Genomic DNA, 16,891 nt, shown 5'->3' with positions numbered 1-16,891 from the left:
TATTCATAGACAAACATAGCAGAGAGATTTTCCACCGGAAGTCCATGAATTTGAAGACCAAATTCCACCGTATTAAACTTTTAATCTGAAGGTAACTTTCCAAGTTGGCATTTTTCTAGATTATACAATTCCTCTTTGATGATCCAAGGAATACCATCCAATATCATAATTGCATCTGCTTGTGATTCAAATATGATTAAAAACATCTCATCTGTAAACACAGAAATATAGCAAGGACGGTTAGTTTTCCAGAATTTTTGCAGGATTTCCCTTACAGTTTTGAGTTGAGGAGTTTTTTCTTTAATGACTTTGAGAACCAGGCAATTCTGATGATTGAGTTTTGCTCCGGGGAAGTTACTATTGAGATTGATAGTTGAAGAAGATTTCTCTTGGGATAATAGGTTAGAGAAGTGTTGCAGAAGATCACCATCCACACTACACAGATTAGAATTCATTTTGAAAGGGTTGATTGAAAATGTTCACAAAGAAACCAGAATTGGCAATAATAAAGGTTTATAAGAAATCGATCAGAGGCAGTTGTTGGGCAGTTATGAGTAGTTAGATTTAGAAATTTTCCAGTAACTGTCAAGAAAGAGGTTTGAAGATGAAGATAGATCGTGAGTAATGGAGATCATGGAGAAGGTGGATAGAAGTAAGAGATTAAAAACACTGATTTGCCACTTAGGAAATCAGGTTTAAGGGAAGATATTTAGAAGATTAGGTTTCAGATAGGATTCGAGTAATTTACAAGAAATTTAATAGTAACACATAGTTGAAACTAGTGTTCCCAAAAAAATCTCCTTTTGTTTTTATTATGGTGGTGGAAGTACTTTCAATTCTGCTTAATAATACTGTTGCTAATAGAGACTAGAATGGTTCCATTTGGTGGAAGGTGGTAGCTATATTTCACACTTGAAGTTTGCAGATGATACTATCATCTTTTTTAAGGAAACAAAGGAGGAGGTTAGAAAACTTCTCATTATTCTCTTGTTATTTGAAGTTCTTACGGGTCTTAAACTTAACTCGGAAAAGAGCTCAATCACTAGTATTGGAGCTGATGATATAGTTCAGGAGTTGGGTTGTAAGTTGGATTTTCTGCCCATCACATATTTAGGTATGCCCATCGGGGCTGGTAGAAGGAGTGTTGTGATATGGGAGGTAGTAATTCAAAAGATGCAGAGAAAGCTTGCACCATGGAAAAGGAAGTACCTAAATAAAGCAGGAAGAGTGGTTCTAATTAGTACTACTCTAGAAAGCTTAGCTGTGTACTTTATGTCCTTACATTATCTGCTAGTTTCTGTAGAAAAAAGACTAAATACCATTATGAGGAAGTTCCTTTGGGGTGAGGATGAAAATAACAGGAAGATGAGCTGGATAATTGGAGAAGAATTTGTACTCCAAAGAAAAAAGGAGGTTTGGGGATTAGGAAAATTTAAGGTTGGTGAATAGATCTTTAAGAGCTGAATGGTTTGGAAGATTCTGCAAGGAGAAACAGGCATATTAGAGGAAATTGATGTGTGAAAAGACTAAAGTTGTTGAAGAGGATTTGATGGCGGCTCTGGTTAATGGTGCAGTTGGAAGAAGCTTGTGGTTCGATATTCTGAAGGCTAATGAGGATTTTTTTGATGCAGTCCCTATTCAGGTGAACAATGGAGTCTCTATTAAGTTCTGGCACGATTGGTGGATAGAAAAAAGATCTCTCAAAGATAAGTATCCGAGATTGTACAGGTTAAGTAGACAGTAGATGTTCTCAGTGTCAGAGATGTATGAAGATGGGTGGAACTTTTTTTTTACAAGAATTCTAGATCCTGCAGAAAGGATAGATTTATTGGAGATCAAGTTTGATATTAGGAATGTGGTGTTGGTTCCTGGAGCAGAAGATGGGATTCAGGAGATTGGTCTTATAAAGCGATATATAAATCACTTACTGAGTTTGAACCAGATTGGGATTGTACAACTATCTTATCGAGCAAGTTTACTCCGCCAAAAGGTATTATTTATATTTTGGGCTGCATTGCATTCATCTCTTCCAACACGGAGTATGTTGCGGGATAGGGGTGTTGATATTATCTCAGATCGATGTCTTTTATGCGCCAATTCTTTAGAAACATTAGATCATCTGTTTATTCACTGTGAATGGGTAAAACAATTGTTGGATTTCTTCATAAATGCTCTAAACACGGTATGGGTAACACCATAAAGCTTTAAGAACTTTATGCTAGGGTGGATTTTGCAGACAAGAGTTAAGAAAGTCAAATATATTTGGCATTTAATTCCTTTCGCCATTTACTGGGAGGTTTGGCTGGAGCGTAATAGTAGAGTTCATGGTGGGTGTTCAAAATCTACAGATGAAGTTATACATGCAATCAAGTTGAATATACATCTATGCAGCACGAATACAAATTTCTTTAGAAACTTTTCGATGAATCAGGTTATTCACCAATGGGAGGATGTAATGATTGTGTAATAAGCTTTGCTTTCTAGTTTTTGATTAGGTCTATGGACCTTTGTATATACTGTACATATCTCTTTTTCCTTAACACAACCTTCCCTTTTCAAAAAAAAAAAATCTTAAACGATTAACAAAACAAGATATTGTGGAATCACAAATGATGAGACGAAGATGCTTGTCACTACTTTTATATCTTGCCTACCGGAGATAAATCTCGAGCAAATCTTAAAGAAGATAGTACTCAATCACGATAGAAAACAGCAAGATCAGAACACGCAACTACATAGAAAATAATTGGGTTTGGCTTCACAATCCCAATGAAGTCTTTAAGTCGTTAACCAACAGGGTTTCGTGAAAAACCTAGGGTTAAAGGAGAATCGACTCTAGACACATGGGGATCAGGTTTCCCAGTTGCTAGAGTTTTCCTTTATATAGATTTCAAATCAGGGTTTGTAATCTAAGTTACCTTGGTAACCAAGCATTCAATATTCACCGTTAAAGGAAAACCTGATTAGATTCAAGCTAATATCTTTCAACCATTAGATTGAACTTAGCTTGTAATACGCAAATGAAATTCACCAGCATTTATATAAGGGTAACCGTACGTAAACGTGTACACTTAGTTGGTTTAACAGTGGTTAACCGAGGTTAGCTACCTAAACACTTTTATATCAACCTGATTCATCTTTATCATAACTAGTTCAAATGACTCAAATGAAACTAGTTAGAGAGTTGTTCAATTTTTTATATTCTCATAGAAGTATACAAGACACAATTGAAGCAAAATCGATTTTGATTCACTTGAATGATATCATGAAGATTATAGAAACGATTTGCAAAGATTGCATTCCTTAATTTATTAAATATATTGTTCATGAAAAAATCGATTTTAGAACATAACCTACTCAAGTACGCAAACGGGTATGCATACTTAAGTAGCCGGACCGAGTTTGGGTTTCGCCAGTACGTGAACGAGTATGCATACTTAGTACACTTTCAAACTCCACCAGATATTCACGGAATGTGAACTTCTGCCAGTACGCGTACGGGTACGCATACTTGGTCTCCGGACTTCCCATGGTTCATGATTTGGACTTTACACAAATGTTAATACACACACTATGTTTATATCCAATCTTGGTTATATGTTCTAAACCCTCATTTCAATCATTGAAACTTTCTTAGAGGATGACAATAGTTTTTTTGCACAAACTATTAGCATCAAAGCAATTTTCAAGTTATTGAAATACTTAATACGAAACATTCCGAGTTTACAACAAATGATTGTCTCATACAAATCATATAAGATGTTACATAATATGATCATCTTTTGAATTGCGTCAAGAATAAAAGATCAACTTGGTTGAAGCGAAAGCTTACCAACACATATTTCGAGAAATAGATAAGCAAGATAAACTCGGATCGAAATATCGAATGTGTATAATTAAAGCGTATATAGTGATACGAATTTTGTCTCAAAATAAGAGATAGAATAGATAGACTTTTGAGTGATAGATGAGTTCACGTCTCCGCATACCTTTTGGTTGATGAAGTTCCATAAGTTCCCTTGAGTAGTTCTTCTTCTTCAATCGATGAACCCCGTGGAGTCTAAAGCTCAACTATACTTACTATCCTAGTCCGGGACATCACTATAAGTAGACTATAAATCAAGACTTATAGTTCTGGAAACTAAACTTGAAAAACAAGCTTGAGATAACAATGCTTGCGAGGTCGGCCGAGCAATGCTCTAACAATCTACCCTTTGTAAATTTTAGTGACAAAACTATTAATACATATGGATTACAAAATAAATAAACTTTGTAGATTCTCATCCAAATGCTTGATCTCCTTGGTTCTTCAACATTACTCGAAATCTTCGTCACTTCCAGGTACTCCCATGACTCTATAGATGTTCAATTTAGCATCATAGATGTTGAAGATCCGTAGCTATAACAATATATAAAAACAAGATGTTTTCGTATTGTTATATAGTGTCATAGTATTATTGCACAACATCAAAGTTTAATTGTATCACAACTTTGACAATAATACTATGGTGATATGTATCACTCCCCCTTAGTCAATACTCCATCTCAACATGAAAACCACTCCCCCTTACATAATGATCCGTAAATCATATGTATTTTTAGTGTGAACTACACATTAATTCTCCCCCTTTTTGTCAATATAAATTGGCAAAGATATGAAAACTAGTGGGATCCTCATGAAATTTTCATAGACACACTTCATGACCAAAAGAAACAAACATATTAACTTTGTTTAGATGCAATCATATAGCCAAAGCTAAATGCATTCATCAAGGAGTTTATAAAGATACAATATAACCCCTATAATATTCCACAGCCGCACTCCCCACAAATATTTGGCAATTAAGCACAAGTTAAATTAAGAACTCTCCCCCATAAAATGTCATTCCCGAAAGAACAACAAGAGCGACCTTACTTTTGCGAGAAAAGAAGGATTTTATTGGATACTAACAAATAACACGAAAACATGAATTTTTAATCCAAATATACTCAATTAAATTAACCACAACAAAATCCATGACTAATTTAATCGAAAATGCTCACATAAGAAAACTTATGGAGCCGCACAGTATTTTCATAAAGATATGGATCATGGAAAGACCAATACTGTGGAATATTCAAGGATTCATTATATTTTTCATCAATATTTGCATAGACATGTAGTAGACTTAATCCTTGTAAACAAAAGTTCATCCTATCTTCCAACAAAATTTGCATAATGACACAATAGGTTTAACTTTTGTTGTCAAAAGTTCATTCTATATTTTATCAATATTTGCATAGTGACATATGATAGATTTAACTTTTGAGCAAGAATGGGACAATCATTGTTCACGGACGCAAACACACATATCCCATAAAAAGATGCAATATATGAAACCATAAAGATTAATACTGCAAAATCATCTTCCAAATAAACTTCAGAATTTAAATAAATAAATCTAAAACCATTGCAAGATGAAAATCGTTGGAAATAGCTATGTGTACTCACAATAATGGTTATTCCAAACCCTAGTTATCCTTCTTAAAACACAAGAATAAATTCTCATAAGAAGTTTCCTAGACAAAATAAAACATAGATATCAAAAATAAAGAGAATTTAAACATCATCTTCATCATCGGAAACCATCCAAGAGGCTTGAATAATATCCATCTCTTCTTTGATTTCGGGAAACTTAGTGAAGATAAATTGCAATTGTTCTTGCACACATTTCACCTTGGTATTGTTCTTACACACTCCCTTGTGAATTTTTTGAAGAAGACTCAAGGTAGTAGGATCATCAAGGGAATCACATCTTTGTCTTTTGCAAGAATTCTCCTTCATACGTTTGAACGTACAAGGACGAACAAGTTTAGGAGATCCAATAGAGTTTCCAATAGGAGCAATAGAATGTGCTCGACAAATTTGCTCAATTAAGCAAGGAATCCTAACTTCTTGTTGGATGTCGTCATTGAGAGCATTTGAATAATGATGAATCCACAAATATCAAGACTTGGAGTACCCACAACAAGGAAATAGACTAATTCCGCAAACTCACGACTTCACCGAGAGTTCTCAATAGTGGAGGGACAAAGATTAGATATACCAAGTTTTCCAAAATCCATCAAAGCAAGACTAAGATAATTAGTAGTACATTTCCCTTCATTCCAATCAACACTCTTGCCACAAAGATCCTTAGATATGATTTCATAAGATGGTCTTTCTTCTCTTGGTATAGGAAGGCGAAAATTACCCAAGGGAATTTTGGTGATCTTTGAAATCAACTCTCTATTAATAAGAATCCTTTATTTATTTATCATGGTCTTGAATTCCATGTCATCAAGATCAACATCATGGATGTTGGCATAGAATATTCTTGTGAGAGTATCAAAACCTTCACCAAGACCATTAAAGATGTTCCCAAGATTAAATTTTTCAAAACAAACCAAATCTTCTTTATGTACACTAAATATGTCCAATTTATATTCTAGAATGAAACCACTAGAAGAAATTCTATCAAAGACTTTACTACAAGAATCATTAACAAATATAATTCTAATAGAATCTTGATTTTGAGGTATAATCATGCTAGAAGATGATGAATCCAAGTTTGTTGAAACCTTGAAATTTCCCATGAGACCTAGAAATTGAGAGTACAAGAAGAAGGAAGAACTTACTTGATTTGATCCTTGATGAAGGAAAAAACTTTAGTTAATTTTGAGTCTTCAAAAATAAACTTTAATGGAGAAAATACATGAACCCTAGAATAGTTCGCGTACGCGGACAAGAGGAGGAGGAAGACAGGTACGCGTACCAAGCTTCTTATAAACCCACAAATGGGATTTGATCCGTTCATGTACCGCGAACCACAAAAGGAAAGTAGGATTTCCTAAAATCGTTCAAAATCCAAGGTTAACTCACTGAGAGAACAGTGCAGTAAAAGGATAGTAGAAAGACTACATCACTTTTAATAAGCCTTGGGAAGAGAAAAAAAACTTGTCAAGAGATTTTTCTCAGAGAAGGAAGATTTAGAAAATAAATTAACCCAAACATAGACAATAATCAAACCGTTACTTTCCCCATTTCAAGTTATATACAAATGGGGTAGAGCCCGCTTTGTTACCAAGACGCTAGTAGTGCAGAGAAGTTCTCATGCACCTTTTTCGGTTGATAATAGTGAAATGCACCATAAGTATAACCATCATAATGATGATACTCAGGGTTAACAGAATTTCGTAAATCCCTTTTCTTATGACCAATGAATGACTTTTTCTAACAATTAGAACCCATACCGAACTTATTAGAAATATTTTTATCAATTTCACATGAGTTGGTAATAGGCATAGTTCGTACATCATGAAAACATGGTTTGATAGGTACAAAACTTTTATCAGAACAATTCTTTTCCTCAATCGAATTAAGCTTTTCTAAGAATTTATAAACGCTTTCAAAAGCTATAAATAGATCTTTGTCAATAGATCCAACATGATAGTATTCCTCAAAGAGATTAAGACTTAATCTTGTGAGTATCCTATTTTTGAGCGTCGAAAACGTTATTTTTTTAACGATTTTTCTTAGAAGAACTTCCATTCTTTCCTTTAGACTGTTTTTCATCACTTAAGCTTTCCAAAGACTTAAATGAAGTGAGATTGTCATGTGAGACCAAAGGTCTAAAGAATAATAACCTCTGAACAGTCTCTAAGGAAATCTAGCATGTGTTACAGATGCCGAGACAAGTTTCCCAAAGAGATTTCCCATAGGTATAGACTTTAGGGATCAGTCAAACACAAACTTATTAGGTTTACTGTGTTTGCCTGCTCTGATACCAATTGAAAAAGCGGGGGTCTAACAACCTCACCCAATATTTCGCTTAGCAATCTGTATGGACAATCTCCAATATACTTTCAAGAGAATCAACTAGACAGTTAGACTCAATCTTAAGAAAAGTATATCAAATAATTTATATCTTAATTTCTCAATCCAATCCGCAACAAACAAATAGGAATTTGCGAGCCCGATTGAATAATGACAAATAACTTAAATGGTACCAAAGAACAGTGTTCAAGTGTCAATCAATTATATCAATACCCAAAGGTTGGATTATCTAATTGATTGAACTTGTGCACAACCTGTGATATTTCAATTATATAAACAAATATAATGCGGAAAAAAAAATAACACAGACACCAGAAATTTGGTTAATGAGGAAACCGTAAATGCAGAAAAACCCCGGACCTAGTCCAGACTTGAACACCACACTGTATTAAGCCGCTACAGACACTAGCCTACTACAAGCTAACTACGGAATGGAATGTAGTTGAGCCCTAACCAATCTCACGCTGATTAAGGTACAGTCGCGTTCCTTACGCCTCTTGAATCACACGGATTCTGCGCACTTTATTCCCTTAGCTGATCCCACCCACAACTAAGAGTTGCTACGACCCAAAGTCGAAGACTTGATAAACAAATTTATATCAGAAAAGTCTATTGAATAGATAAATCTGTCTGCCACAGATAAACCTACGAGTTTTGTTTAATCTTTTGATAAATCAAGGTGAACATGAACCAATTGATAAACCGATCTTATATTCCCGAAGAAAAGCCTAGTATTATCAATCACTTCACAATAATCTTAATCGACTAACGAAACAAGATATTATGGAATCACAAACGATGAGACGAAGATGTTTGTGAATACTTTTCTGCCTTGTCTTCCAGAGATAAATCTCGAGCAAATCTTAAAGAATATAGTACTCAATCACGATAGAAAACAACAAGATCAGAGTACGCAACTACAGAGAAAATAGTTGGGTCTGACTTCACAATCCCAATGAAGTCTTTAAGTCGTTAACCTACGAGGTTTCGTGAAAAACCTAGGGTTAAAGGAGAATCGACTCTAGTCGACTAGTATCACACAGGAGGTGTGGGGATTAGGTTTCCCAGTTGCTAGAGTTATCCTTTATATAGATTTCAAATCTGGGTTTGCAATCTAAGTTACCTTGGTAACCAAGCGTTCAATATTCACTATTAGATGAAAACCTGATTAGATTCAAGCTAATATCTTACAATTGTTTGATCGAACTTAGCTTGTTATACACAAATGAAATGCACCAGCATTTAGATAAGAGTAACCGTACCTAAATGTGTATACTTAGTTGGTTCAACAGTGGTTAACTGAGGTTAGCCATATAAGCACTTTCATATCAACCTGATTCATCTTTATCAGAACTAGTTCAAATAACTCAAATGAAACTCGTTAGAGAGTTGTTCAATTGTTTATATTCTCATAGAAGTGTACAAGACAAGATACAGTTGAAGCAAAATCGATTTTGATTCACTTGAATCGATTCATGAACATTATAGCCATCGTTTGCAAAGATTGCATTCCTTAATTTATTAAATGTATTGTTCATGAACAAATCGATTTTTGGAAAATAACCTACTCAAGTACGCAAATGGGTACGCATACTTAAGTAGCCGGACCGAGTTTGGGTTTCGCCAGTACGCGAATGGGTACGCATACTTAATACACTTCCAAACTCCAACAGATATTGACGGAATGTGAACTTCCGCCAGTACGTGTATGGGTACGCATACTTGGTCTCCGGACTTCCATAACTAGCCAGTGCGCGTACGGGTAAGCATACCATGGTTCATGATTTGTACTTTACACAAATGTGAATACACACACTATGTTTATATCCAATCTCGGTTATATGTTCTAAACCCTCATTTCAATCATTGAAACTTTATTAGAGGATGACAATAGTTGTTTCTCACAAACTATTAACATCAAAGCAATTTTCAAGTTATTGAAATAATCAATATGAAACATTCCGAGTTTACATCAAATGATTATCTCACACAAATCATATAAGATATTGCAAGGTAATTTTCATATGATCATTTTTTGACTTGCGTCAAGAATAAAAGATGAACTTGGTTGAAATGAAAGCTTACCAACACATATTTCGAGAAATAGATAAGCGAGATAAACTAGGTTCGAAATATCAAATGTGTATAATTGAAGTCTATATAGTAATACGACTTTTATCTCAAAATAGGATATAAAATAAATAGACTTTTGAGTTATAGATGAGTTCAAGTCTCCATATACCTTTTGGTTGATGAAGTTCCACAAGTTCCCTTGAGCGGTTCTTCGTCTTTAATCGATGAACCCCGTGGAGTCTAAAGCTCAACTAACTTACTATCCTAGTCCGAGACATCACTAAGTAGACTAGAAATCAATACTTATAGTTTTGGCAACTAAACTTGACAAACAAGCTTGAGATAACAACGCTTGCGAGGTCGACCGAGCAATGTTCTAACAACATTGATCCTATATAATCACCAAATGTAAGCCTAAGTCACTTTTGTAGGCACCGCGGATACACTGAGCATGTACGACAAGCCTTTAAATCGCTAGGTGACTCTAACGGCCGAGTGGTGTCTCAGAAGGGTTTACAAGAGGTATACCACAAAACCAGTGATGTTGGTGCAGTTATGTTACTATCAGCTCCTTAATAACACCCTTGGATTGTACTCATCCAAGTCGTCCTTCAAAAGGAGGCAACATTCATAAAACCTGAAATCGTGCCCTTATTTTTCAGAGAAATAAAGTTTCGCCTCCGTTTCCTACATGAAGTCGACAAATAATCAATTCATTATGTCATCAAAATAGTTTTTTAAAATAAGTTCTTAATATTATAATTACTTACGATATCATTTGTATTGAATCCGGGCGGAAGGTCTCTGAGTGGCGTAGTTTGGATGATTATGTACATTTTGACATTTCTTTTTATGGTTCCAGGTCTGTTTCTTATAACTTTCTTTGATAGCTGGTGAGGATTCGAAAAGTTTTCTACAAAATAATTATGGACTAGTTCCCAAAAGTTTTGTGCGAGTATTAAAGCTCCTTCTACAACGGGTGCAGACATTACTCTAAACCATGCAGCTGCAATTGTTATATCTTCATCACCAGTGAATCTGGCAGTTATATTGGAAAAAAGTAACTATAAAAGATAGCTGTATAAAGTAAATAAGAGGGTCACATCTTGTTTTATTATCGGAAGGGACTTTATTTATAAGAAAATTTTTAAAGCATCTGTTGTCACTTTCACTTCCTCTTCACGGACGGTGTTAAGCAAACCGCATAACAGTGTCTTGGACCTATCATACCATTCATTGTTATTGATGTTAATTATGCAACATTGTCCAATACCATGAGTATCATTGATCTATCATTTCGAACACGAAGTTTATAGTTTTTTTTTTTTTTTTGAATAGTTGGTCAAAGAGCTCGGCTTGGATGAAAGTGACAACACAGAGCTACTGTATAATGTTAATGAAATTCATTGTTTAAAATTTGGAGATTTTATGACATATAGGGTATCAGATATATGATACAACAACATTTTATTATTTGGAGGGAGTGCGCAAGTGATTGAAATTCAAAAGAATAAAAATGAATACAAATACTTGAAAAATTTATAAAGCTATGTCATTTTCTTAGAATCCACGGTTACGCTTAATCCGTGTACAAGCCTTTAAATCATTAGGTGATCCTACTTAGAGCTGCACGAGATTCGTCCGATTTACTCGAACCCGCATGTACCCGATGAATCCGTGAATTTTTAAACCGAACCCGCACGTAACGGGTTGGTTGTTGGTTATGAAAATAATAACCTGCTATAATTGGGTTGGTAATTGATTATCAGATGTAATCCGCCCAAAACCATCCGATAAAACCCGGTAAATATAGGTCATTTGTAGAAACTAATTCTAATCCTCCATTAATTGAAATCCTAGTAGTAGTAGTGAAACCCAAACATAAAAAGATTTAGGCAGCCTGCCTATTCCTCAGTTTCTCTACTCTCTTCCTCCTCCGTTCTCCACTTCTTCTTCATTACTAATCATGCGAAGAGATGCCTTATTGACGAGGAAAGAGACAAAACTACACCAACACTTGGCTCCAGAGTGAGGCAGCTGTTGGCGCAGACACTCTTAATTCTTAAAGCATAGGCCTTACTATAAAAGACAAACTTGGTATGTAAAAATAAATTCAGCCCAAGGTGCCTCAGCTGAATCTGCAGAAGCACTCTGGTATAGAAGCAGCTGAATTGGTGACGGGATTAACTTTATAAATGTGGAAATTGAAGGAGAAGCCAGGGCAGTAATAAACATTTTGAATAGAAAAAATAACACTTTGGTGCGAATAGCTGGAGGACTTGTACAAAGATGCATCTTATTCGTAAACCATCCCAAAATTGGACATCTGGGAGTAAGTCATTTTATTATCTACCTTAGAAAGTCCTTAAGAAGTCTTCAAACTAACCATCCGGGTTGACAGTTTTGCTTTGCGGGTCGAGATGCGATACAGTGTCACACACTACCAACTTCAAATCTTTTTGTTATGTCAAAACCAACAATGCAACATACTTCAAAACTTGCAGGAAATATTGAACCCCCAGATTTGGACGGACGGGGCTAGTTATGAAAATAAAACCACTATAGTTGGATTGGTAGTCGGTATTAGATGAAACCTGATCCGTCTGATCCATGTGCAGCCCTAATCCTACTACATGAGTGTTGCGTCGCAAAAGTTTACAAAGAGGTCATATTAAGAAAGAAGGTGATTCAGACTGAAGCTATTGGCGGCCACTATCAGATAATCAAAATACAACCACATCATCGCTGAATCACATTTTGACTGTGTGACTGAACTTCTCCAAATCTCCCATCGACTTTCTCAAGACTGCTAATGGAGGATACCAATTTGCTTGGGGTGTACCAACCCCAAGACAAATGTTGTTTTGTCTTATTTGTAATTTGGTACACCCCCAAGCAAACCGGTCTCCCCTATTAGCAACCTTGGACTTTCTTCCGTTTAGTATCCTTGTTTCTGGTTTCATTTTCGTTTTATTTTTTGTTCCTTTTTTTCTTTCTTTTTTCCGGCCACAACATATAGTCCGGACTCCATATGCATATTTCTCCATATGTGCGGATATTATTTTAATAGTGGCTATATCCGTATATACAAGGAAAGCCTCCCTGAATCATATGAACACACGCTCCTCTCACATAAACGGACTCTTGAGTTGAGTGTTTTCTGCCTCTTCTCTATGTTGTTTCTGTGTGGTCTGAATCTTATTAGGTTATAATCTCATGACTCATCATTAGACCTAACCTTGAAAGTCACTTCCGTCACTTGTCAATACAAGGTATAAGATAAAAATTTCATCTTTATTTTTATTTCCTTTCTTCTTCTTTTTTGATGATTTTACTTTGGTATTGATTTGGTATGTGGTTATTTTAGTCTTTGAAACCCTCCGGTGGTCCAAATGTCTATCTGTGAATTTTAATATATAGGATCTGATGTAGGAGTTCACTATGATTCAAACCATGGTTGGGTTTTTGTTGATTTGGGTAAGATCTGTGTTTCATATCTATAGTATACTGTATAGGGAACCCAAATTATTCTTCCTTTTCCCATGAATATAATGTTAAATCTACTAAAAGAGATTGTATTAAAAATCGTAAGCAAAGTAAACCATGAAGTAGGAAATCCAAGTGTATAATTTTCTATCCTATCATAGCTCTTCTTGGTGGGTTCTATTTTTCTATGTAAGGTTTGGGATCATGGAAATGTGATTGAGCATGCTGCATTTCTTAGATCACTGCAGATGTGGAAGATTTTGTGTCAAGACAAGAGTGGTGGTACATTCACCAAGTAGATCCAGTTTAGCAGTATAAAGCAAACCAACATGCATATATATAGGTTTTCTAAATCATCAAAGTTAAACTGGGAAGTGTGTGAATAATGTGACGCTGATTCATGGAGAGCAGTCAGAATTAGTTATTTGCATGATTGCATCAACATGTTTGGTTTCATCTACTTACTCAGTCAGATTTGACAAGTGACAGTCTGAACTTTAAAACAGTGAATCAGTAATGCTGTGTTAAGAGTGTATTTGGGATTGTGCATTGAGAGATTGGAGTTTAAGCTGAGTTTCTCACAATGTTCATATAAGTAACGAATCGAAATTTTATCTAGTACTAGTAATTTTCTATGTACATACTCTCAATAAAGTGGTTAGGGCCTGAACCTGAAATGTAGTTGAAAAATGAATCTAAAGTATACAATGAAAATGTTTTCTGAGATATGATGTACAAGACACCGATTCACTGTCAACCGACTTCTCTATGCATAGTCTTAATAAACTTCTTATTGCCTAAAATAAGCTAGTCAGAAAAATACAAATCTAGGACTTTGCTATGACTACTCTAGTAATTTTCTTATCCCCTGAATTATGGTTAATTGGAAGAATAGACATATTATATTTACAGAAATGTGAATGGCTAGTATTTCTTACCAAGTGGTGAAATTGTTATCTGAGATATGAAGTATGCTTCACAGTCCATTATAAAAGGAGGGGTTTACGACTATACCTTGAGTTCTAAGATCTAACTTCAAAATAATAAGCTAGAGTCTGTGCTTCAGTTATGTAATGGAAGGAACCAGAGTGATAATACGAGTGTCTTGACAGTAGACTTTAGTTTAGTGGTAAACCCATGGATTGGCATCTCTATTACATCTAAAATAGTGAGTCCGTGGCTAACGGTGATTTCGTTCGAGATTTCATCTAGGACTTATAGTATCTGTATACTCTAAATAAAGTTGTTATCTAAATATGGTCTAAACTAAATGAAATGGAGCTCTAATGTGTGATCGTCTAAGTTATTTCAAAACTCAAGGGTGGGATTAGGATCACACTTTGGTTCCCAAGATGAAGTGGTGCTTTTAGTTCCAGTACCACTCTTTGGTAACAACCTGAATTTCTCATCAAACAGAGGAACCTTTTGCACGCATCCTAACTGACGGAGTACTCGCCGATGATCGTATATAACATAACCACCGGGATACCACAATGGCCCATGATACACACCTACCGGCATATCCTCATCTTCAACAACTTCATCTTCTTCATCTTCCTTCACATATGGTTGAAAAGTGACATCATCAACACCAAGTAGGTCTAACGTCTCTCTCAATCTTGCCACCAAGTGTTTTTTGTTCCTTTTCTTCGAGTCCTCGTACTCGTACCGTGCTGCAGTTGGCTCTGTATCAACATAATCGACATCCTTCTCAAATACTTTGGCCAAGTTCAAAATTGGGAAATGGTCATATATCCACACCTACATCCAAAGAACCACATTCAAAAATCAAAGGAATTGAAGTGATAGAAACAATTTTTACTTGGAAACATCAAAGTAAGAATAAAGTTTGCAAACTCAGAGAACTGTTCGGCTTATATGGATAAAGTATTATAAGCCGAACCAAATAAATAACAAATTAGGCTTATACGATTTTATGGGTTATTAGCCGAACCATACTCTGAACTCCAAAAAGTTACCTGGAGCAAAGTGAAGTTCCCTCCGATGTTTGTACTTGTCAACCTAGACGCGGTGGCAAGTTGTTCCATCAGGTAAGCGAGCGTAGCCGTTCCCCAAGCATACTTGTTACAAGTTTCAAGATTCTTTACCAATTGGAGATATAGCATTTACCTTGTTTCCGGTTGTGTCGGGAAAGATGTCTCTACCAAGAGTATAAAGCAAGTAGGCAGTTCCGAATTGCTTCACTTTGATGGGATCCATTACTCTCTGCTTTGTGTTCTCAAACTCCTTTTTCAAGTTAGTCGGCTTGATCTTCTTATTCTTCTTATTTCTGCCATTGGGAGTGCATACAGAATTGACATCTTTAATGGATCGACAAAACTCCAACTTAGTTTTGTTTGAATCCCAACCAAGACTTTCCTCGAACAAATTTTAGAGCTCATCCCAATTCATGTCATAAAAATCGGCATCCACACTTCTACCCCTTGCTTTACGGCCTGTAATCTTTCTAGCCTCATCAGGAGTGATTGCTATCTCTCGAAAAGGTAATTGAAATGTGTAAGTTTCTGGACAGAAGCGCTCGGTAAAGGCAGAGATCGACACACTATCATATTCCTTATGTCCATAATTGATAGCAGGCCATAAAGCACTGGCTTGTACGTAAGCAATCACCTCAGGAACCTCTTGAGAAAGTTTCCATTCCGCTGCCCTCTGGTGTCTCAATACTCGGACTATACGGTTGTGATCAGGAGTCTCGTAAATTCTCTTCGCCCAAGATTCGGAATAACTAATCAACACATTTCCTCCATCTTCCGGAAGACCATGAGGCAAAGCATCTGAATAAGGTGTAATTACGCCATCTTCATCAGGAATGTGCAAACCAGTGATCCGTCGATCAACATCGTCCTTCTCTTTCTAGGGTTCTGCCACCTTCTTACCTTTCTTGTCTTTCTTGGGTTTTCCTTGGGGTTGTGTTTCTTGATGAACTTCTTGATTATCATCAACTTCTTCATCTTCAGCTATTCCTTCTTCTTGTCTTTCAATTCTTACTTTTTCGGCTTCTTCTTCTAAAATGCCTCATCTACCTCCCGCTCCCAATTTTTTCTTACCTCTTACTCTAGGATCGAGAGTTTTAGAAGTAGAAGGTGTTACCTCCATCTTCTTCCTCTTTGTAGCTGCATTGGTCCTGACACAAGTACGAAAGTTATAAGACTAATTCGAACAAAAAACGGATTTGGAATTCCAAATACTTGTAAGAAAATAAGAATGTTCGGCTTATCCGAAATAGCACATATACACCGAACTATGTCTTAACATTTTGCTTACCTTACACAGAGAGTGGTTCGGCGCATAAGTACCAAAGACTTATAAGCCGATTCTACATATTCGGCTCACAACCAAAACTATCGAATAAGCCGAACCTGTAATTATGAATTGAAACATGTATTCAGCGCAACATGATATCATATAAATAAGCCGATCCTTTACACTTATAAAATTTATGAATTTTAACAATGA

At 35.7% G+C, this 16,891-nt stretch overlaps 1 protein-coding gene across 1 annotated transcript; it reads left to right on the top strand.

Moving 5' to 3' along the window:
* Positions 1–624: 624 nt before the first annotated feature.
* On the top strand, positions 625–1,449 carry LOC113346118. The gene is made up of 2 exons (XM_026589691.1): positions 625–693; positions 865–1,449. The coding sequence occupies exons 1-2, from the start codon at positions 625–627 to the stop codon at positions 1,447–1,449; spliced, it is 654 nt and encodes a 217-aa protein (XP_026445476.1).
* The last annotated feature ends 15,442 nt before the right edge of the window (positions 1,450–16,891 follow it).

This window comes from Papaver somniferum, unplaced genomic scaffold (assembly GCF_003573695.1).
Source record: "Papaver somniferum cultivar HN1 unplaced genomic scaffold, ASM357369v1 unplaced-scaffold_93, whole genome shotgun sequence".
NCBI classification, from domain to species: Eukaryota; Viridiplantae; Streptophyta; class Magnoliopsida; order Ranunculales; family Papaveraceae; genus Papaver; species Papaver somniferum.
Note: the sequence above shows the minus strand (reverse complement) of the source record. Positions and strands in the feature narration are given on the sequence as shown.